This window comes from Mixophyes fleayi, chromosome 3 (assembly GCF_038048845.1).
Source record: "Mixophyes fleayi isolate aMixFle1 chromosome 3, aMixFle1.hap1, whole genome shotgun sequence".
In the NCBI taxonomy this organism is placed as follows: domain Eukaryota; kingdom Metazoa; phylum Chordata; class Amphibia; order Anura; family Limnodynastidae; genus Mixophyes; species Mixophyes fleayi.
The window spans coordinates 161,859,559-161,883,959 of NC_134404.1; the positions used below are offsets into that span (position 1 = coordinate 161,859,559).

Genomic DNA, 24,401 nt, shown 5'->3' on the forward strand with positions numbered 1-24,401 from the left:
AGAGGCAGGGGGATTGTAGAGGGGAGGGGTCTGTCAGCAGTACAAAAGTTTGACTAGTTAGGTGCCAACTCCCAAGCTGCCCTCCACAACCCATGGTAAGCAGTGTCCCCCAGACGGAATCAGAGAAACGGATTTAACGTAAGTACATAAATCCTCTTTTAAGCTATATAATATTTGTTTGAATTCTAAATGTATTGTTTTTTAATTTGGGTATAATTTTAAAAAAAAACTGCCCCCTCTGTAGTTGACGTATCAAAAACACAAGTAATTTGTGAATGTGAACCCACAAAGGATTTGAGTTGGGTTTAAAGGAATGTGGTTATTATGGTAGTGTCAAATGGGCTTTAGGGAGTGGGCCCTTGTTGCATGCCATTTTTAACCAGTAATGAATTGTATAGAGCAAAGTGCAACATAACCATAGCGCAAGGGACCAGGTAGTCTGTGTCCACATAATCTCATCCTCTCCAGTGTCATATGCAGGGAATTCCATGCAAATTTATTGAAGGTACTCTTTTGTTGTTGTTTTTTACATCCAATGACTTAAATTTATAGTGTGTTGCATTAGCCCTGGCTTTTCCTCCTGCCTAATCCTAGGCAGCTTAGAGAAAGACTGTGTATAAGAAGATGGTGAAGTGTTTTTATAGTAGAAAACTGAAAAGCTGTCTCTGTGACTAGTTTAACTTCTTGGACCCTTAAGAAATCCTAATTGGTGGTTACCCATATAGCATATCATTTATGGCTCTAGACTTGGAGCAAGCCTTCCTGAAAACAAGTAATGTAAGTTACACAATGGGTTAGGGCTTTCTAACCGGTAGGCTGTATTTGGCCATTCAAAGCTTTTTTTGTTTGCCTTTTTTGGTTGGACCCTTGTTTTTGTGGAAGCTTTGCATGAACACATTGTTAAATAAAAAATGCAGCATTTTTCTTAGAAATTCTTGGACAGCACTGCTATAGCTAAAAGCATCATGGAGGTGTGAGAGCCCATATGACTCCCTCTTTCACAAATCCTTATACAGTGTTTTTATAATTGTACAGCGTGAAAATAGCTATTTGTGCTGTAGAATTCTGCTGTTCAGCCGATACTAAATATAAACATATACTAGAAGTATAGCCAAACACAATATTAACTGAATGAGATCTATTAACAAGATATTGTTGTATAAAAAAAGCACAATGTGACAACCTAAACACATTGATAGCTTCTTATAATGTAAGTAAATATATAGGAAATAAAGTAATCCAAAACTAACACACTATTTTTTTTACTGTTAGTCAATGATAAGGAGATTGGGGAAAAGAAAAAAGCTTAAATATTATTGTGGTCTATGCTTTCATTGAGTCCCACTTGATGTAAAGCTCTAAAGTTAAATGTAAAGTCAATTCATTTTCACTAATGAATGACAATGGAATCCTCATAATTTTTGCAGTGGGACCTGTTTCTTTCCAATAGAGGTGTGTCTGGTGTTTGTGGATGTTATCACTATTCAATAAGTTTCACCATTTATATATCTTGGGTGTTTTATCACTCTTAACTATTCATGTTATTGGGGATTACATTAACCCTATTGTATTGTATTAGCAACTTTTATTTTAATATAATTTATTTATTATTCCAGATTGATTTGCACTGTTACGGATTTGTCTTGTGATTAATTATCTGCCAGTATTCATTTATATTTATTTTATTGATTTGATATGAGATTTTTAGCACCAGCATTTAATATCAGGTTCTTTCACATCATATTTTATGTGTAACACACAACATCAACTAAAAGGTCATGGTAAGATCTTACCTAGTGTACTATGTACAGTTCTGGAGGCTGTATCTCCAAAAAATATTTACTACTAAAAATGCATGACACAAGTTATCTGGAAATATTCCAAAGATGAACATGTACAGTTTAAAGGAGAGAAATGACAGAGATGGTTTGTTCGGAAGATTCAAATATATCAAAAGTAGTAATATCTCAAGGTGCAGTCATTTTTTTTCTAGAAATTTTTACTCTTGTTTTTACAAATGGGCACTCTTTAAAATTAGTGGGATGTAGACTAAAAGGTAATATATGGAAGAACTTTAGCAAAGGTTGATGGATCCATTAAATAGTCTACCAGCAGTTGTGGGATAAAATAATCCAAGAACACATGACACAAACGTGGATAAAATAGTGAAAAAATAGCACAAAAATGAAAACGGGCAGACTAGATGGACCTGTATATTAATCTCATTCATACCATTTGGGGGACACTGCTTACCATGGGGTATAGAGGGTGCTGTGCTGGGAGTAGGGCACTAATTAACTTATTTGGCTTGCTCCCCCCCTTCTATGCCCCTGCTATACAGAGACCCTTCTGTTTTTTAGTTAGTGTTCACAGAGTAGGGCACTTTTTACTCTGGATTTAGTTCTACGTAATGTTATTTTAGGATTCATTTTATTAGCGGTGTTTTCTTGGAGAACACCGGGGATGAGAGCGGGGAAGCCCCCCCCCCACTTACCAATGTAAGGCTCCCAGAGAAGGGTCACTTGGTCAGCAACAAAGGAACCAGGATTTGCACCAGGACACACTGCATGCAAGCCCCAGTCTCTCTCAGCGTGACTGGGGAGGGGGGGGGGGAGACTGGCTGCAGTCTCTCCTGGCTTCCACTCACTCTGCAAGCAAGATCCTGAAGATGAGGCATACAATGTTTGACTCCAGGTAGCGGGGGAAATGGTTTGGTGGGGGCTGTGGTAGTTAAAGCCCACACCATAAACTATAGCAAGATATGGAACCACCAATTTTGAGCTGGAGCTAAGTGAAGGAGGTGCTTTCTTCAGTGGTAGCACCTCCCCCGTGACGGATTTCTGTGCAGGGAAGCCCGCCATTTTCTCAGTTGCCCCTTACCTCTGCGTTTCCTGATCACTCCTCTGAATGTGGGAAAAGGTTTTTCACTGCAGGGTTGATTGTATGGTATTGTGACTTAGCTTTCATCCAGCTTTGTCATGCTTTTTTGCTATCACTGTACTCTCTTGTTTTACCTCTTTAGTACTGACTTTCTTTCCCACCTATGTCACTGTACTCGCTGTTTTTTCACCACTCTTTGTGTCACTGTACTGTCTCTGACATATATTTATATTGAGTGCTGACTTTGTTACAATTATTTCTGTACGCCTTCCTGCTTGTGGTTGAGTATAGACTTTATTCAGCACTTATATTTCATACAAAACACTATTGTAATAAATATGTACGTACACATATATACACGAAACCTGCTAGATCGATGTCTGTGTCCTAGATTGTATTTTTCTTTGCTTCTGCTCTTGTCATGTTAGAAAATGTCGCAGGAAGATCTGTTCTGTACTTCCAGTCCAAAATGTCAGGCAAAGTTACCCAATGGACGTTTGGACCCAGATGCCCGATGCATGACTTGTGAGTCTGAGGACCAAAGTCTGCATACATCTGGGGGGATGCTCCCCAAATGACTGAGCCAACCTGGTCGGGCTCACCACCGGGTCCATTTGCAAGGAGATTCAGAATTCCTCTCAGGGAAGGTGAGATCCAAAGGAACTCAGACCTGACTGCATGGGAGGAAGTTTCCTCCAGTAGACGGTGTTGAGGATTTCATTTTAGTAATCGGACAGACTTTTGATATTCAGGATGTGGAACCAGTGGTTCCTGGGGGGAGGGGGGGTCTGTCCTTTTTAACCTAGAACTCTAGACAAGATAATTTCTCAGGACACAGGAGGGAAGACCTCCTTTCTTTATATTAATGCCTCGAAGACTAGGCGCCTGAGATGCTGGTCCTTTCGGTAGGTAGGACGGGCATACGTCGTGGTACCACGCCAGCTGACAAACAATCGACAAGTCTTTTTTCCTCAAGAAGCTCCAAGGTGGAGGCTTGTCTACTGCTCTTTCAGGACCAGTGGATCCGTTCTTCTCCAGACACATAAGTGAGGGGCTTAGTGGAAAGCGGTTACATCCTGGGCCCTCCTAATAACACTTCCACAGCATTTTATTTTCACTTCCCTTCCAAGAGACAGGACCAGGAGACTTGACCCTTCAAGGGGCCATTCAGTTCCTGTTCTCGTCTGGAGGATTGTCCTGGTCCCAAAGGATCAGAAAGGTTTATATTACTGCTTCAAACCTTTTTGTTGTGCAGAAACTTTCTGGCCCATCCTGAACCTAAAGTCCCTAAACTTACACTTGAGGATGGCCAAATCTATGATGGAGTTCTGTGATCAATGCTTTGGAACTGGACAAATTTCACAGCCTTCATAGCCTTCTACTGTTTCAAGGGTATTTAAGAACGTTATTGCGGTCATTGCATCTATCTTAAGGACAAAAGGGGTAACAGTAATACCATACCTAGACAACCTGTTGATAAAAGCATTCCTCTTCTCCTGACCCATTTGCGCCTCATAGTGGAAATCTTGGAATCGCACCACAAACCAGCGCAAGTCCAGTCTTGTCCCTGCCCAGCGCATGATTTTTCAGGGTCTCCTCTTTGACATCAGGTGTCGGAGGGTGTGGTTTTTGTTTTTTTTTGTTTATACCAGAGAAGAAGCCTCTGTCTAATAAGAATCAGGTGATGACTGTTGTCTCTCAGGTAAGTTTCCATCCTCCGTTGCATAAAGCTGATGAGGAAGATGGTGCCTTGCTTCGAAGCGGTGCGAGTGTCTGAATTGACTGCCCTGTCTTGCAGGTCGCCATTTCTTGTCTTTCAAACTGACAGCTGTTAGGATGGAAAGACTCTTCTCCTGTTGGATGTGGGTATGTCCTTGAGGATCTATGGAGACCGCTCGACCTCCTTGCGTAGAACAGATCGCCTCCTTGTCCTGTATGATGCACACGAGAGGATGGCCGGCAATGAAGCATAGTTGCAAGGTGAATCAAGGCTACCATCTGTCAGGCTTATATCTTAGAGGGGATCCCAGTTCCTGGCGATATTAAAGCTCACTATACCAGATTGGAGCTCGCGGCGTGGAATGGAGCCTCGGTTGAACAATTGTGTCGGGCAGCCTCGGTCCTCGGTCACCAGTTCCTACAAGTTCTGTATCTTTGTTTCAAACGACGCAAGCTTTGGCTGAAAGGTTTTACACGCCGCAATGTCTGAGCGTACCCAACCCTTGGGGCAGCTTTGGAACGTCCGCATGGTAGGCAGTGTCCCCCAAATGGCATGAATTAGAAAAGAGGATTTTTGTACTCTCTGTAAAATCCATTTCTCTGAATCCATTTGGTAGACATTGCGTTCCCAATCTTATGTTCTGTCTTTCAGTTGTGTGGTTATTATTTGATTGTTACTCTAGTCCTCTCCTTAGGGCTTTGTTAGTTAAAAAACTGAAGTGTCTCCGTACAGTGGCCATAGAGGAGAGTGAGCAGATGAGAACAAGTGGTTAGTTTATTAGTGCCTTACTCCCAGCACAGAGCCCTCTATACCCCCTGGTAAGTAGTGACCCTCAAATGGATTCAGAGAAATGTATTTGAATGCGAGTACATAAATCCAACGTCCCTTCTCCCACTTAACATTTAATTAAATAAGGGCCACAATAATGTATTACAATGCATTAAATTAACTGCACAAACCGCTTAAATCTAAAAAGGGTAAGATGCTAAACTAACTTAAACGCTTGGTAATCAACTTAGGGCAGAGCAAATAACCACCTTTATCTTTGGTTATACCTTGAAACATCTGGACTTTTCCTGCCAGAACTAGTAGGAAAAGTCCAGATATTTCTAGGTTTAACCAAAGATAAATGTGGTTACTTGCTTACTATAGAGAATAAGAAAAATAGAGGTCTTGTGAAGGCGTGGCTTGCCATTACATTGCTTCAAAGACCCCTAGGTCTCAATTGAATGCAGACACAACAAATAGGTACTGCTGCCTTGCAGAATAGTTAAGAGATGAGTGCTTGGATTGTATTTTTGGGCAGCTTGTATGTTTAAAAAAAAAAGTAATATCCACTCATCAAAGAAACCTCTGCACTGAACACAGGTAAATATAACCTTCACATATAAATCAGTTACTTGGGGATATTTTGGAAGGATTACCTCCTTTCCTAGGCCTGAAATATGTGAAAGTCATATTTGCCTAAATTTGAGTGTTGTCGCTTGTCTTCAGTGGATGCAAACGTTTTTTGCCAAGCATCAAATCTTGGCTCTCTATAGTAATGACTGCAATTTGCAATGTAACGTGATGGAAATGATCGAATATTTAATCACTATAAAGAATGCACTTACTAGTAATGGGACCAGGATATGAAAGTAGATGTGGTTTTGAATTGCAAACTGCTGCCAACTGTGACTGGATGAACCGCCTATGCCACCCTGTCTGTTGTTGCTGGGAACCATCTCAGCTTACTTTGCCACCGTTCCCTTTCGTTATCCCACCGCAGTTGGAGGAGCTTATAAATGCTGCCACCACTGGACTCTTTACTGGCATCCAGTACCGGGTTTCTTCTTAACTGATGCTGAGAGTGTACCCCTTTGCTGGTGTACCTGGGCTGGTACTATTTACCTCTTCCTATGGATCAGGATTGCTGTGGATAGATCCCCCTGGCCTTGCACACTGGCCAGAGCTGCTGGGTAGCGGGCAGAGCAGTGGTACTGGATGCTGGGTCCAAACCTCAAACAGGCGGATTAGATTTTGGGTCTAATCTGTACGTCACAGGGATAGAGAAGTTTCCAAGCAGGTCTTTTGAAACAAGTGATGTTTATTTGCTCATCTGGTTGAAGGTATCGGGGAGCAGGTCGGATGAAGCAAGAAGAACAATTTTCAATACAAGACAGTGCTTTTTATACAGATTTGGACACAGCCTCACAGGGTAAACCAGCCCACTGAGTCCTGAGCTATTTTTAGAATCAGGATGCAATTTGTTTACCCAAACATGGATTTACATGCAATGCAAAGCTAACAATATTTAAACTTATCTGTGATATCCTAAAACTTGCTGTGATTTCCTGCATCTTGTTCTAGATGCAGGAAATCTAGTAGCAAGCAAGTCTTAATTTAACCTTCCTGTGCCTTCAGGTGCTGGAGCATCACACATTAAAAGGCCTAATTAAAATGTGATTAACATGGGTCCTTCCTTCAGACAGCTGCAGAATACACATTCCCAAAGAAAGTTACAAAACCCCAAACAAGTCATTTCCCTAGTCCAAGATACACAAGACTTCCTCACCTAAAGGCTTATTGTATCCGATATATACCTCAGAAATAATGCATTTCCTCTAGTAAAGTTAAAGCAATTGATTTTCTTCCCCTGGTCTCAGAAATAAAGATATCTCCTTTACCAACATACACACAATATCAAAAATAAGTACATTTGCAATTATATAAATAAGCTCCCTGCGCTATTTCCTTTAAATAAATTTATACCATAAGGTATTTATAAGTGATCCAGTCAGACTAACATTCACTCATTAAAGTTTTTTTATTCTCAAACCCCATAATGGAGTGTATATGTATAGTTTATATATGTGTGTGCAATGGCTGAATTAGAAATTTATAAGTGGCAGTATGGAAAATGTAAATAAATTGCTTTTGATAATTTTACAATTAAAGCAGTAAGTGGGCATACCAGCCCATTTCAAGCACTGTTTGTATAATGTGTGTGTGCGTATATATTTAATTACTCTTTTTCTTTACTAGATGCCTTACACTACTAGCCCTACTTATCAGTTTACAGACAACAGTATAGAGATGAAGACACCTTCATCAGTGATTATCAGAAGAACAGATCCAAATGTGAAACAAGATGAGGGTAAATATATCAAGGTTTTCTGAATATTTCAGTTTTGTGGGGTTTCCTCTGCTGTGTAGTATTCTACTTTTCTTTAGTGTATATGTAACACTTACTATTTACTGGTTGCATCTGAGCATCCCCTTTAGGAATTAAGCCTCCCCTGAAGGATATGTGATTGTTCTCCCAAGGTGCAGTGAGACTGAAAGTGTGACTGGGTCAAGATTAAAACACCTTTACATTGGTTATTTTTTAATGCACAGATAATACAGTGTAACAAATTAAAATTCATGCATACATTGCATTAATATACAATCACTATTGTAAGAACACGTATTTTAGGAAGGGAAGTGATTCCTTTGCAGTTGCACATACCAAAATATATAAAATTATAATGTCTTTGTTCAGACCTCCTAGGTGGTAGATATAGGTATGGGCAGAGCCCATTTCCATGCAAAAGTAAAGAGAGAGGTCCCATGATATAGCATTTCTAATAGTAGTGTGTAAAAACAATAACAGACTTATACTTCAATTTTCTCAGGTCAGATATGTGTGGTGTTCCTTGGGCTCTGTCTTTCTTGTAGTTTTCGCCAGGTCCTAGTTCCTTATAGGGAGATTAGGGAAGATTCCTCCTTTGTTCTCCCGTATCAGAGAATTGTTTTTTTGGTGCTGCCCTGTGGGCTGTCTCCACTTATAACCACTGTGCTCTGCTTTACAATTATACTTATGTAGTGTGGTGAATATTATGTTATTATTTTTGATTCCTTTGACAACGCCTAAATGGCGAAACGTATGTCTGGTAAAGTCACGTTTTGTGACGTAGCAAACATGGAAGCGGGAGCCTTCAGCGGTTGTGTGCCGCGTCTCTCGGACAATTAATAGCGAGTGAAATCAAACAGATATGTGAATGTAATTATTTTACAAAATGGTCTTTTTATGATCATGTGGATAGAGGAATAGGGAATATCACACTCATCGCAGCACTGTGGGATCGCAATAGAGGCTCATGTGATAGCAGAGAAACGCTAGACACAGAATAGGAAGTGGCTCATACAATAAGAAGTCGTCACCTACTGGTGTAATATAGCACTGAATTAAAGTACAGGGATTTAATTATCTGCAAGAAAACCACCACTATATCATAGGATGGAACAATCTACTACCACCTACTAGTGTCTAACTATGGGTTACACCAGCGATGTATTCTTCCCTATTTATGATATGTTGTAGTTGCATGGGAACAAATCTATAATTTAGAAACCATTAGTCCTGATGTAATATATGAATACAATATGCTGAAGTATCTGAGATATTAAGTATTCGCAATATAATAAAGATGAATCTGATTATTGGGTGTATGAAAGCAGTATTTTTTTGAATGTATGCTCTGGTGTTTATATACAAAAAAATCATACTGCTATAATTATGATAAAAGGTACCCGGATTACAGTGAGAAGTAATCCAGCTATTGGATATATGAGAGTAGTGCCCTTTGAGCAATACATGTTATGAGACTGACAAATGGTATATTATAGAACACCGTTCTCTAGCAATTAGAACAGGGATGAAGAACATAATACAAGTATCTGTATGTAATTGGGATATTGGAGGTATGCATTATGTGATATGATACATGAATAATAATAAAACCTAAAATATTTATCTTTCCTATGTGGTATATCCCAATAGAATAATTGATACACAGTGATGTTCAGACACTTTTCTTCCAAATTGGCTTCCATCCAAGGGTTTGACTATTTTAATTCTGCACACTATTTTCTTTCTCACTTTTATGTTTCTATTTTTTTATATTTCGCCAATATATACCTGAAATATACTGAAAACATTTACATTTTAATACTATTGACTTAAAAGTCAATTTTTGATATTAAGAGCTACTAATTAGTGGACCGCAGTGCCTTTCTAGGCCTTTTTCCAACTCTGGTCTTTGAGTAACTATAACATTTTTGATATGTAAAAATACAGGGAAGAAAAATTAATGGAACTACATAACATAACTGAAATAGTATAGAAGTTTTGAGTGTTCTCTTGATGGTAAATGAAGAACAGTCCTAGAAAATGCAGGACTTACCATAGAGTATATATCTGTGTGCAACATAATAAAAAATATAGCATAGTTGGTGTTTGTGTGCTGTTCTAATTGTTTTGTTGTGGGTTTTTTTTTTTGTTTTTTTTAGACATACATATGGATGACACGGACTCTACTACAGCTCCATATAATGCACCAGAAATTGATAAGCAACATGATTCCCAAATTGATTGTAGAAAGAACCCAAAGCAGCCTGATACTCTAAAACCCAATAGTACTGCATCAGAGTGGAAGTGGAAAGTCCCTGAGACGCCGAGTGATCTTGTACAGGGAGAGGTGACTTAAGTTGTGCTATGGTATTTTTTTTTTTTATTTTTTTTTTTTCAAGAATGGTTTGCAGAGTATCTATGCTAATAATTTAAATGATTCGCCATTAAACAAAATTATTATTGGTTGCCTATATTACTTGTAATATTGTATGTTTTGAATGTTACTGCATTTGTATGTTAACTTGGACAAATAATAAATCTTTAGGGGTTTTTTTATTTTTATTTTTATATATAGAGTAAAAGGATGAGTATCGATCCAAGTGTTTATCCTGTTTCCAAACGAGTATCTCCAACAGGGGCACTACCAAAGTGTGATCCTGCCTTAGTCTGTAGGACACCTGTTGCCAAACCACAAGAAGATTATATGAACTGGTAGGTACAGAATTAGTGTGTTTGTATAAAGCTGTTCATAGAATTATGTAATATGTTCAACATATAGTATATTTATGGTTGGTAATATTTCTATACCTATAAATATAAGTCCATTTAAGAAGTGTTCTGAACAGTCTTTGCTTTTAGTTTTAGAACTCCAGTGGTGAAAAATCCTGTAGGGCCACTGTCGCTGATGTCTACGCCGTGTAATAATTTTTCCAGTTATCAACTCCCACATACCCCGGCTAATTCAGTTATGCAGCCTAGCACTTTTCAGGTAATATATATGTTTGATAGTACATGGAATCTATGTATTTGCTTTCTTAATTGCTTAATGAATTTGTAGTAAAGACTTTGGCTCTACAATATTGAACATTTTTAAGAGGGGTTAAATGATTCTTATAAATACAGTGTTAAAACCTATGCAATAATAATAATCATCTATGTATTTTGGCATTCTTCATGTAATCTTCTTTTTTTTTTTTAATACTAATTTGACCCGCAAGAAGTTAATGTGTCTTCCGAACATTCTTTTGCAATACTCATAATCAATTTTTTTTTTCTCTCTTGCAGATTGCATCAAATGCAGATTGCATTGTAGTGAAGGGGCGCATGTATGTAGTTTTAAAACAAATTGGTACTGGTGGATCTAGTAAGGTAATTTTGGCTCTGTATTTGCATTTTCCATAACAAAGTGGTATGTCTTTTAAAGCATTTGGGAGACAGATAATAATTTGGTGTCATTGTAGGAAATCATTTTACCTAGCCTGAATACAATTGCATCCCTCTTTGGCTCTATTTGAGATGTATTAAATATTCAGGTTCCTGTTTGAGCTTTTTGTGTTGTAACCTATAACCTGGCATAGCCTGTTGCTGGAGAGGAGAGCACTGCACTGATAATTGTGTATGATCTTTCTTCTCAATAAATGAAGAAATGGTACATTACTGGGGCCAAAATTACTGATAAATTATGTAGGTACCAGCATTGTTTTGGCATTCTACCGTGCAGGTTGTTTAATAAGAAGGTTTGAGGTAACCTTTGTCAAATCTTGCAAACCACCTACTGTGGATCCTAGTATTCTGCCCAGACTTCACAAGATTTTCTGTTTAAGGCTATACATACTTTAAATACTTTTATACTTAAATACCGTGTGTTGCAGGTCTTTCAAGTCATGGATGAGAAAAAGAATTTGTTTGCGATAAAGTATGTAAACCTGGAAGAGGCTGACCAACAGACTATTGAGAGCTATCAGAATGAGATTTCTCATTTACACAAACTTCAGCAGCACAGTGATAAAATCATCCGGCTTTATGACTAGTAAGTTAACTTTTGTTTAAAAAAAATAAATAAAAAATCGTGAAAGTGTTTCAAGAATTTAATTGTACATTTCTTACAGTGAAATCACAAAGCAACACATCTACATGGTAATGGAATGTGGCAATATTGATCTTAACACATGGCTGAGGAAGAAGAAAACAATTAATCCGTGGGAGAGAAAGAGTTACTGGAAGAACATGTTGGAGGCTGTTTATACAATACACCAGCATGGTAGGTGATCTCTTTGTACCTAACAGCGCGCATGGATTTAGCTAATCTGGTTTATCTCTTGATCACCAGCTTGTAATGTGTAAAACTGTTTTGGCCACAAAACTGAACTAGATATAGTTTATTGTTGGAAACCATTTCAGACTGTGCATTAGAACTGCACTTTGAACAAATTGTCCTATTCCAAGCAAATGGCAAATCCAAATAAAATGGCAGGTCTGCCATATCATTGATGTTGCTTAGCTGAGGGAAAGCTGTTCCCTAATATGTTTGTATGCTCTCATTATCACATAAAACTAAAATGGACATGTACCCCTATTTATCAGATTGCAGTTAGAAGGATGCTTTCTTTGTTTTGTTTTTTTAAATTGCTTCCTGTCCTAAAAATAAAAAAAATTACCACAATTTATCAATAAAATATCACCGGAGCAGATCAACATTACCTGGCTTCCCGGAGGTACTGGCCCGAAGCTTCAAGTATTAACTTACCTCCAACGCTCCCTAGGGGTGTTCAGATGCTAAAATTGGGCTTTCAGTTCAACGTATCTAAAAAAAAAAAAAAAAAAAGACCCAACAAAAATGTCAAAATATATTTTAAAAAAGATATATTCCATTTTTTTTAACGAAGAATAAAGCATTTTTTCCATTTTTGTTCTGTTGTTGCCATACTGAGATTGCACTGACAGAACAAGTATTGTGGTGGTGCTTGTTGTATAGGATTCTCCATAAAAAGGTATGACAACAACTCCTTGATGTTTAGGGGCAGAAATAAAACCCCTATCACAGGCAGGAAACACCTGTCTTTACTGACAATAGATATTTCTGCCCTATGATAACTGTTCCCCATACTCCAAGTGGTTCCCAAAAAATTGTCAAGCTCCTCAATTTATAGCAATTCACACAGTATACTGTTTTACCACTTTGAAATGTTTGTCGCTATACTGTATACAGTAATCTGTTTTCTATGATGGTTAGTTTGTATCTTAAAGTCTGCCAAGGTTCATGCGTGTGTTTTGTAAAAAGTGTTGGGATATTTTAGTTTGTTTTTTTATAGTGAAACAAGTTGTAGACCTGGATTGCATTTGCATCCGGGGGGCGGTCTCGCATGTTACATTCTGCTACTGCTCTGCAATCTTGGAAGCATGAGATTTGTGCTCGATATTAGACATGATAATGTGCATCATTTCTATGCTACAAGGCTTTTAGATGCAGGATATGTACAGTATATTAGGGTTATTCAGTACAATTTTACAGCTAATATGTTTAGAACGTTATCAAACTAGGGACTTTTACAGCAACAACACGTTTTTGTAGTGCTGTGAAGTATCTCAAGAAAGTAAGTTTTAAGTGTTTCATTGTCTGAAACCAGAAAGCTAAATGCGTTTTCTATGGGTGATGTTTTCCCTGCAATTTATGTTAATATATAAATTTAATAAGCCTGTTTTTCCTAGGCATTGTTCATAGTGACTTGAAGCCAGCAAACTTCCTGATTGTTGATGGGATGCTTAAGCTAATAGACTTTGGCATTGCAAACCAAATACAGCCAGATGTAACCAGTATTGTTAAAGATTCTCAGGTAATTCTAGTTAAACCTCTATCACCCTGTATACTAATTTATCAATGCTGTATATATGTTTGTGTGTATTTTCACTGAAAATTTGTAGTGGGAATGTTTCAGTATGGTGTTTGTGTTAACAAGACCAGCTAAATTGACCTTTTTACTAACTGGCTAAATGCTTCTCCAAGCCAATCAATCATTGTCTATTTTATACTAGATTGTTGAACACGCTTTGCTGCTTGTTTGCTATGGGTTACTGCACATTTTTTTAGGAAATAAGCCTCTATTTGTTTTATATTGACAATCTTACTTTCAAAAATGCATCCTTTTATCAAGTCTATTGTGATCTCATGAAATTGAGATCATATGACAATAAGTTTATCAAAGCTCTGTGTACATATATACATTTTCATTGTTTGAATCTTCAGATAAGTCTATTTAATTGTCATTGTATGAGTTGTCACTGTTTTATTCTTTGTTTCATTGGCATGTCCTTTGTCCAGGAATAACTAACTTGTTTTCCTGTTTAGGTGGGCACAATTAATTATATGCCACCTGAGGCCATAAAAGATACATCTTCTTTTGGAGAAAATGGAAGGCATAGGTCAAAGGTAAACAAATATTTCTTTATGTACATCCACTCGGAATTTGTATATTCTGTTTTCATAGTCAGCAGCTATTACTTTTTTAGCCATAGCATGTGTATGTGCTATAGGCAGCACATATACAGCTTATGTAGGTTTTTCAGCTTGATACCAGAGCACAGCAGCCACGACAAGAGCAGGCTTCTGCAGGCATGTTTCTGGTAACAGCACCGAGTAAGGAGACTGCTGTTACCCTGGGCCGTTCAGACACCGGTGCTGCCTTCTGGCAGTGAACTCTGTGTCTGTGTGCCGGGTGCCATATTGGAATATACCAAGTCCCTGCTGCATTAGAGGGAGGCACTTGGCACTGACAGAAAAAAAAAAGCCAGCGGGGTTATGATAACAAAAACCCGCATTTGGCCTGTATGCTCAGGCTGCCTGAGTGGGGAGGGGAGTGATTGAAAAGGAACTACCTGTTTGTTGCACCAAGTTGGTATGTTTCAACCCAGGAAATACAAGAGAGGCACCTATCTACAGTCAGGGGACTACAGAAAAGGCTGCAATTCAGAGACAGGCTCCTCCCCTCTCCAATCATTTGAACTGATTCTTGGCCAACAGGAGGGCAATGTACCTTTTTCTATCATTTTTTTTCACACTGTACACAGTATTGTTATAGTGGATATATGTATGCTCCCGGACAAACCATCAGCCTGATGAACCCTCCCCCTCTATGACCGCAGGGGTAGGGGGACGCATGCTGTGTGTCATAATTCTTGGAGTGGTGTCCTCCCAGAACTTGGGGGGCCTTAGTCTCGCTACTTTTTCGTAGGGACCCTTGAGCAGGCAGAGGAACTTTCCATCCCTCACAGAGCCCCAGAAGTTGCTGGCCTTTCTAGGGCAGTTTTTGGTGAGCCTGAGGGTTCCCCATTTGGCCCTGACACATTGGGTGTCACAGACATTCTAAACAGGGTAGCAATTCCAAGAAGGTTTCTGCTCAGTTGAGGCAAACTATTATGGCAGGGCCTGGTTCTTTAACAGCACCTACCTCTATGTGTTTTGATGGCATGGTCTTTGAGGCCAAACTCTGGTGGTCCAGAGAGCTTTCCTCCAGAGTGTTAGACACCGTGCTACAAGCTAGGAAACCGAACTCAGCCCGCATTTATTAGTGTGACATACCTACATTAAGTGGTGCGAGCAAAGACTCTGTCACTCGACTAATTTTCATTTTCATCTCGTATCCTAGCCTTTCTCCTCTATGATTTGGATGCAGGTCTGCGACTTGGGTCCCTAAAGGTCCAGGTGTTGGCCTTATCTATATTTTTTTCAACTGAAAATAGCTGATATTCCGGAATTAAGAACCTTCCATCAGGGAGTCCTGCATATATAGCCCCTTATGTTACGCTTACATGGGCTAAACTTGGTTCTGACCATGCTTCAGAGGTCCCCCTTTGAACCAATGAGTTCAACGGAGCAAAGCTGGCTAGTTTCTAAGCAGACCATCACTAGATGGATCACGTCAGTTCCGATCGGCCTAGTCGTATTACCGCCCATTACACCCGCTCAGTGGGGGCTTCTTGGGCTGCGCATAACAGGGTCTCAGCGGATCAGCTATGCTGCGCGGCCACCTGGTCCTCTGTCCATACCTTCACTAGGTTTTATCAATTTAATGTGTTTGCGTCCCCGGACGTCCGTTTCGGCCTCACAGCGTAACGGACCGGACTGTCAGAGTGGTCCTTCCCTTAGGGGGCTGCTTTGGTACATCCCCATGGTAAGCAGGGTGCCCCAGATGGAGGTTAGAGAAAAGAGGATTTTATACTCGCATTAAATCCATTTCTCTGAGTCCATCTGGGGGACACTGCATTCCCTCCCTTCTGCTCTTCTGTGGTTATTCTTTTGGTGTTGTGGTTCCCTTCTTTCGGGCTTTTGTATTACACACTGAAGTTCACACAGGGTTGCAGAGGGAATATAGCCTGTCGGCAGGGAAAGTTAAGTCTTTGAATTCTTCAGCCATGATTTAAAAGATGTAGGAGTTTGCTCCCCTTTATATGTGGTTCACTAGTACAGGTCAAAGCAGATGTAAATTTATATTAATGTACATAACGATGATTTTTCTTTCTATCAGGATGTGTCCTTATACCTATTTTTCCTTGTTTTAGATTAGTCCAAAAGGTGATGTGTGGTCTCTAGGATGTATACTGTTCTGTATGACATATGGCAAGACTCCATTTCAGCATATTACTAATCAAATTGCCAAACTACATGCCATCCTGGACCCAGGTTATGAAATTGAGATACCTGATCTACCAGAGAAGGACCTTCAAGATGTACTCAAGGTAAAATTGTTCAGTAAATACAATTTTTTAAAAAATTGTTCCTTGTTACAAGTATTACCAAATCATATGGATGGGCAGCTTTTTGGAGGCAAGCATCTAATACCTGTTTTATCAGTGTACAATGAAATATAATCAACATATAAAGGAGTATTATTTAGCAAATTTCCTATATTATCCACAGTCCAAATGTCCATCTAGTATGTGGATATTTTAAAATTAAACTTTTATTGTTTGGCACAACCCAACATGTACCAAAGAAAAACGAGATGCGGAATATCCGCATCATTAGCTTTTATGCCCTAATAACTATCTAATTTGCCAATAATGGGGACCATATGTTGCTGGGTTCTAGACTCACTGCCTACAGCACTGTCTTTTTGCAATGTTTAAAAATAGATCAAAATCTATACAAAACAAATTGACTACTATGATAGGCTGAAACATTCCTTTTTTAACTTGAGTGGTTAACATTTCTTACCTTGTACAGCACATATGAGGGACTAATTGCTGCTTAGGAACTAAGCTTGGGTCTAGCCTGAACAAATTGCCATGGGTTTCTGTACTATGGGCCTGATTTAAGTCCAAATTCAACTTGCAATTTAACAAGAGTGTTGAAATTGAGCATAATTCTGATTGTTTTGAAATTCAAGTGTATCTCAAGATATGTTTAGATTTTGAATCTGGATGGAAGTACGCTCTGGCTAAACAGTACTTGCTGTATGTAAACCCACCCAACAGACTGCAGTATACGAATAAGCGTATGTACAATAAAAGGTCATAATGGAACAACTCTTAACAGCATAATCATTTTATCAATATTATTATTATTACTTTTTTTTTTTTTACATTAAATACATAAAGATGCTTGCAATGTGTTTTATGGTCTATATTGCTTGCATACACATGTTCTGTGCTTGCTAGTGGTACACATAAGTGTACTTTTTAAATCAGTCAGTATTTACACCTGACATGTAGCTGGTGCAAATGATACGCATGAAACCAAGCATGCTTCCGAAAAACCCAGGACTTGAAACAGCCACATCTGCATCAGGATGCCCTTACTGTACATTGCCTACATTTGTCCGCCCCTTAACTCTCCTGTTACAGCTCTCAAGTTGTAGGCAGTCGTAAGTGTAATTTGAATACGGAAATGTATTTCATGCAATTGCATTCATTCTCGTAGAACCAGTTTCTGAGCATGTGCAGAGCTGTTTCATGCAAGATATGTTACGCAAATGGATGTATGTCCTAACATAAATCAGGCTCTATGTAGCAATATCTTTCTTTGTGGTAAATAGCATTTTAGGTAGTTTTATTCGTGACAGGGTTATGTCTCACTAAGTAGTAAAAAGCTATTTTAAGACACTACTAATAGTTACATTTTACAACTTCCACATACTGAGTAGGGATAGTTTGCAGCACCTGTTATTTAGCAGACCTTATATATACAATTGTTTCTCTTTTTAACGCAACTAATTGAAAATGATGGAAACAGACAGAGGGTGTAATGAAGCAGAGGACTTTTAAAAAAAGTTTAACATTTGATCTCCAGACACTTTCAAGAAGGGGTTTAACTGAATGTGGACGCATCTTTGTATCAAACTGATGTGTTTTAATAATTACATTAGTCCCACCAATCTTATAGGTTTCTGCACAAAGTATTCATTTTAGTCAGCATTGTTGGGGATAAATGTGAATATGCTAATTCAGCACTGCTACAACACCCGACATTCACATTTGTTCTATGTACAGTGGGGAAAACCACTCCAGTGTACTATATTTAAATTATCCAAGGATTTAATATTTTAATTCTTGTTGGGAAAATCTGTTTTTTCACTTTATATTTTTTGTTATATATATATATATATATATATATATATATATATATATATATATATATATATATATATAGCTAGCGTTTGAAAAAATTTAGCGAAACTGCTATAATGATCTATTATAACTGTAAAATTTCACCCATATTAGTTTTGTACAAATGTACCATTTATTTTTTTCAATAGAAATGTTTAGTGAGAAATCCCAAGGAACGGATATCTATTGCAGAGCTATTAGTGCACCCTTATGTTCATATACCATCTCAGTCACGAACAGGTATGTATAAGATTTCTGCACTTTTTAAATATGCATTTTCATTTCATAGGCCTATTGTTAAAAACTGTCTAAACTGATTTCTTAGATGCTTTCTATTTGCTTTTTCTTCTCCTCCTCCGCTGTTGCGGGGCCAGGACACATTCTTTGTGTTTTGGGAAATGACTGTTAATTTGGCAAGACCTTTCACTAATGGTTAATAGACACCACATAGTTAAATCTGTTAAATGGTTAAATTTGATATCCCTAGCAGATAAAGTTTAATCTTTAGATACGTAATTATTTCATAGAAACTTAGAATTTCAAAAAGAGGAAAAAAAACCAGCTTGCGCATCTATTCTACTCATATTGTATAACTTTTGTGTGTTTTTGTATAAACATTCATACAAATATAGCCTTTATGTATGTGTGTATAAAACACAAAAGTAGAGACACTAATGGCAGTAAGAAACAGTAAAAAAATGCAATATTACAGTCTAATACACTATCTGAAATAAGATAAGATGGCTCCAATGGGAGGCGAATAGTAGGGGAGGAGCTGTCCTTCAATAGTTTAAGATTTAAAAAGCACTGGCTCCAATTCCACCTACTATACCCCATTGTCGCAGTGTCCCCCAATGGCACATAAGAGAAATATGTATAACTGGATGTGTATATGATGGTATGCCACTTCGCCTACTGTTTTCATTGTAAAACTTCAATTTATTTACATTATCATTACATTTGAGTTCCAATCAGGTCCAGCGCATATGGATAGTCTGCACGATGGGATTGTAGCTCTTAGCAGGGCTTTAAAGTAGCCTTGCGAGTTCTTGCAGTACAACGGGATACCCCATCATAGCTCTTAGTTTGCCATTGCAGCCTGTCGCAGATTCCTGTCAGATGCCACCCAGTGATGCTGGCTGCTCTCTGGACAACCTCCATCATGGAAGGCATGTGCTTAAAATGAGCTCTTAGACACCTCTCCTTGGTTGTTCATGGTTAAGTCTGGGCTAAATGTCTGTTTGACGGGCAGCCAGGCCCTAACTGCTCTACTACTGCTTAGACACAGCCTCATGCTGGGGTGTGGACTCTGTCTATTCAATGCTGTTGTAGTCAGTTGGCCACTCTATGGATTCCCTTTCCACGAGAGGGAAGAAGCAAAATGCATCTTCCACTTCTGTTATTTAAATAGCCTTAATTCAATCAATCTCTGATTTATTTATTTTTCCGAGGAAACTAGGAGAGTTCCAGGTCTCGCATTTTTGATTTGGGTCAACAAGGGATTTTGGATGAGCCAATAATGAGTCCCTCTTCTAATGTAGATGAAAGAAAGGCCACGGACAAAGATACATACCAGGGCAACTTGTCTGCCCAGTATTAATGTTTACGGGTCTGCTCTTAGACCAGATTTGAACTGATAGTGAAGGGTCGAACAGCTCTTTGTGGGGCTACAAAACAGCACACCCAGTTCAGAGCTGATGCAGTTGATCTACATCATAGATGTGCTGACCAATATGGAGGATGTAGTCTTGGATCCTGATAGGGCTTTGGCCAAGATTTTAGTAGTGTGCTGAGTACTCTGCCTTAAGTCTCCATCCTTCCATTTTCAACTAAGACTCTAAAGGAGCTGCAAGGGAAAAAGATCAGACACCAAAGGATGGAACGGTGCATCCATTCCACGGAATAGACCTAAATGAGCTTACATCTGCTTTTTGAGGCATAAAAGGAACTCTTATGGTGAACAGTTCTAAACAAACTCCTCAAAGGCACTGAAACATAATTTCCAGAGGATACAGAATATCCATTTCAGAATTTCAATTTAATTAATTATTCTTGTCTTGCATTCCCCAAGGTTCAGTTTGAAAAATAACCTTGCTTTGTACTTGCAAGTTTTCCTATGTGTAGCCTTATAGTTGGCACACTTGCTATTTTTGGGGAGCTATCATTAAGGCTTCTTTTCAGACCTGCAGGACTTCCCGCAAAGTCATGGCAGTGTTTTGTGACCTTGTGGTGGTTTTTCCATTTTGTAACTAGATGGCTTACTAATGAAGACCTAATCCAAGGGAAGTCCATAGCATTTTGAGCTGACCATCTGGACTCTAATGGGCATATTCAATTGTCCGCGGGATTACCGAAAATCCCGTGGACCGCGCATGATTACCGTTATTACGGTAATCCTGCGCGGAAAAAACCGTTAATACGGTAATTTACTCGCTGGATTTCAGCTCGCAGCTCAGGGAGCTAACGAGCTGAAATCCAGCGAGAGATTACCATATTAACGGTAATATTTTTTCCGCGCTCGAAGTTTGGAACAATTGAATATGCCCCTAAGAGACAGATTCAATTCCCTGCGTTCTTTAGAACAACGCGGGTAGCGCACTCTTACTGTTATTACAGTAATAGATCCGCATTATTATCATTATTATGGTAATTTCAATGGTGAATTTTGCTCGCAGCTCTCCTCAATAGCTGAATGACTGCTAAGGGATATAGTTGCTTATTTGACTGTAGTGGGAGTATGTGATGCAAGGCTTTTTTTTCTGCTTGATTACAGACAAACAAGTACAGAAAGGTTCCACAGAAGAAATGAAACGCATTCTTGGACAACTCATTGGACTGAATTCACCAAACTCTATCTCCAGAGCTGCTAAGGTGGGAATGTTGAGTTTTTAAGTTTTTTCTCATTGTTTAACATTGAGATACTGATGTAATCCATATATAGTACATACTTGGAATGAAGATTGATGATTTACCTGCACTCTTATATGCCAAGGTCTACTACTTATCTACCTTTCAGGATTTCCCCATGTTTTCCTGATTGCTATCTTTTGTAGAGCATTTTTTTCCTCGAGCTGGTGTGAACACTACATTGTAAACTTTTATAGCTGGTGAGTCACTGGATATTTCCACCCTTCCCTTTTAGTTACAGTGGTGTCAGAGCAATATCCCCTTATATAATTTGAGCACAACTGCCTACCTCTGCAAACTTGTAGCAGTTGTGACAGTGCAGTTAAATTGACATTATTTGTGCATTTTATTTCATTACTTGAATTTAATACAGCCAGGTTTTTTCCTTCAGCATAGTGTGGCACAGGCATTGGGGAATAAAAGAACATACCTCTCTAATTCCCTGTTCCCCTGCTCCTCCTCAGTTTACAAAGTGAATATTGGCATTGGCCTCCTTTGCTAGCAAGATCCTCCAGGATATTGGTCATTCATATCCTTTTGAGGGTGGCTTTGGGACATCCCACATCTATGTCCCTCGTATTACAGATTAAGAAAAGGGGGACTTTTGTACTTGCTGTTATTTCTCTCTGTTATTGTATAAGAACACCGATCATCCCAACCAGGAATGAATGTTTCTACTGTGCTCCTTTTCCTGTCTCCTGTTGTGGATATTTTGTAAACTGATGCAGGTGAATAGGGCAGTTGTAGTGAGGATGAGCAGTTATTTTTCTTTCCGGTGTTCTGTCTCCTAGAGGTGCAATATTATCTGTGTATTTCTAACCCTGGAGAAATGTATTTAGCTGAAAGTAGTAGTCCCCTATTTTTCCTTTTCTTCTCTATGGTTGAAATGCCTGTTTGACAATTCTTTACTTCTTTTTTTTTTTTTTTATTGTACAGAATTTATATGACCAATGCAACAGCGGCAAGGACCTTGATTTATCTACAATTGGCAAGCAGACTAATCAAAACACGTGGACAATGAAGTGATTTTCTAAAGTGTCAACTGGTATTGGGCCATCCTGGATGTCTCGAGGCCCATCTGACCACTCAAGTGTTTTCCTTATCTAGTGACTAGTGTTGTTACCATGGTCAGCTTATAAACATAAAAAATTCTGTGCATTTTGTATATATTTTTATGTTCTTTTCAAAACCATATCACACCCTTGTAAATTTATATTTCACAGCTGTCCTAATGTTTTGTATGAAAGAGGTGCTTTACCTTCCCTTCTGTGAATGTTGATTCTTGCTTTTGACGGGGCTCAACATTCTGGTGGTTGGTGGAGGGTTTTATTCTTGTACTTAAGCATCCTTGAATTGTACTCTATAATGTATTTATGCTTCATATGTTTCCAGAACAACCCTGAAGTCTGTGCACACAGGTCGCACTTCTCCTCCCACAAATACATATTATTGAATCCCGGCAGAATGTGATTTTAGACTGGTATTAGCGAAAGTATGTGAAATAACAATCCTTACAAAACTCTGTACACATTTTCTAAGAGGCAACACAATCCGTGGACTCAACATACAATCGGTGTTTATTACTGGCAGTGCAGTGTTCTGAATGTTATTATCAAAGAAATGGCGTTCCCAGGTTGTCATGGAGTCTCTTATTACAACAAAAAGAGCTGCCAGTTTTTCTTTAAAGGTGAAGTTAAATACAAAACCATTACTGTGGTTAAAACACAGATATAAGTTGGGTTTTAGTCTCTCAGTTTAAAATGGGTTTACTTGGCTCCGTTTAGGCCATTCACACTATGTGTAATACTAAATGAAGATCTTAAGCAAAGCCCTTTTTCTTTCTTTCTTTTTTTTTTTTTAAGTTTAATCACCTGTTTCGTTATTTTAAGAATGCTTTTATGATCTTTCATGCTTGTACATAGAGCGTTTAGCAAATGCAAACAATAGGCACTGTTTGTGTGTAAAGCGTGTATAGCCTGATTGTTATTAGCTTGACTAACATAAGCAGTATTCACTATGCTAGGACGCCTTTTGTTAGAATCATTGGTTCTACATTTTTTCCTCACTTTCACTTTGTTTTCTGTGTGCTGATACTACTGCAGAGCATCATGAATCCCGGTGTTCTGAAACTTTATTTATGGAAAGCAGTACGAATTTAGCCATAGGAATGCAGTTTTGGAAATTTGTGGAGGTTTTTTTTATTTCATATCGGTCACTTGTATATGTCAGCTCCTGAAATCAAAGGTTTATTGTACATATTTTGTCTTAAAGTGGTATTAAAAATATTTGCATTAATATCTGCCATATTAAGTCATTTGTAGTTGATGTTAAACCATTAAAAAAAATATTGTCAAATTATTTCAAGTTCTTTATCCAGTTTTCTATTTTGTTGTTTTGCAAGTATCCAGTATTCACAAATAGTGAGTTGTATGAAGACAACCATTCCAGTTTTAATGGTAATGCCCTGTTTAGGTATATGGGAAATATGATTAAAGTAGGACTTTTCCAGACTAAAATATTTTAGATTCTATACAACTGTTGTTAAATTGTGCCAATAATAAATCAAACTTTTTATTCTGCATAGGAAGTTATATAATATTATAGCATATGGGGTACAACGAAGGGTAAGTTAGATACAAGTAGATAGCCATGTGTTTATTATATTTCTCTAACATCTCTTGGTGGACACCGGGACCTTGGCGTATAGAGTAGGACAGGCGAAACGCTGGCACTTTTAGTTAAAACAAAAGCTCTGGCTCCACCCCCTTTATACCCCACCTCCTGCTAGAGGCCAGTCTAGTTCAAGTGCCTGGCGAGGCGGGCTGTGCACGGGACTGCTTAGCAGCCGTTTTTACTTTTCTTTTTTTTTTATGTTTTTATTAATGGGTCTGACAGCCGGCGGCTCGCTCAGCCGCGTAGTCGGCTGTCAGTCAGGACTCCCCGCTGCGGATAATTCTTTCTGCTCTCCCGTGGCTGCACACACTGCGTCTGGAGGGTTGGCAGCAGGTAAGTGAAACTCTCTCTCAGCATAGTGCTGAGAGAGAGACAGTAGAAATCGCAGTGGGTTCCCTGAGCTGGCTGTTTTTTTTTTACTAAAAGCAGTCTGTTTAATTGGGTAGAGATAAGGTTCTATTTTTA

General features: G+C 38.5%; 1 protein-coding gene across 1 annotated transcript in view; it reads left to right on the forward strand.

The window, feature by feature from the left end:
- TTK (TTK protein kinase) overlaps positions 1–23,621 on the forward strand; it is a 50,439-nt gene extending 26,818 nt beyond the window's left edge. The window contains exons 10-22 of the mRNA XM_075202688.1: positions 7,625–7,736; positions 9,914–10,101; positions 10,330–10,466; positions 10,614–10,743; positions 11,040–11,123; positions 11,627–11,784; positions 11,864–12,015; positions 13,464–13,588; positions 14,101–14,181; positions 16,311–16,487; positions 18,506–18,596; positions 21,130–21,227; positions 22,200–23,621. Coding sequence (XP_075058789.1) covers positions 7,625–7,736; positions 9,914–10,101; positions 10,330–10,466; positions 10,614–10,743; positions 11,040–11,123; positions 11,627–11,784; positions 11,864–12,015; positions 13,464–13,588; positions 14,101–14,181; positions 16,311–16,487; positions 18,506–18,596; positions 21,130–21,227; positions 22,200–22,289 — 1,623 coding nt within the window. The 3' untranslated portion in view covers positions 22,290–23,621. The remainder of the gene's footprint in view (positions 1–7,624; positions 7,737–9,913; positions 10,102–10,329; positions 10,467–10,613; positions 10,744–11,039; positions 11,124–11,626; positions 11,785–11,863; positions 12,016–13,463; positions 13,589–14,100; positions 14,182–16,310; positions 16,488–18,505; positions 18,597–21,129; positions 21,228–22,199) is intronic.
- Positions 23,622–24,401: the final 780 nt, after the last annotated feature.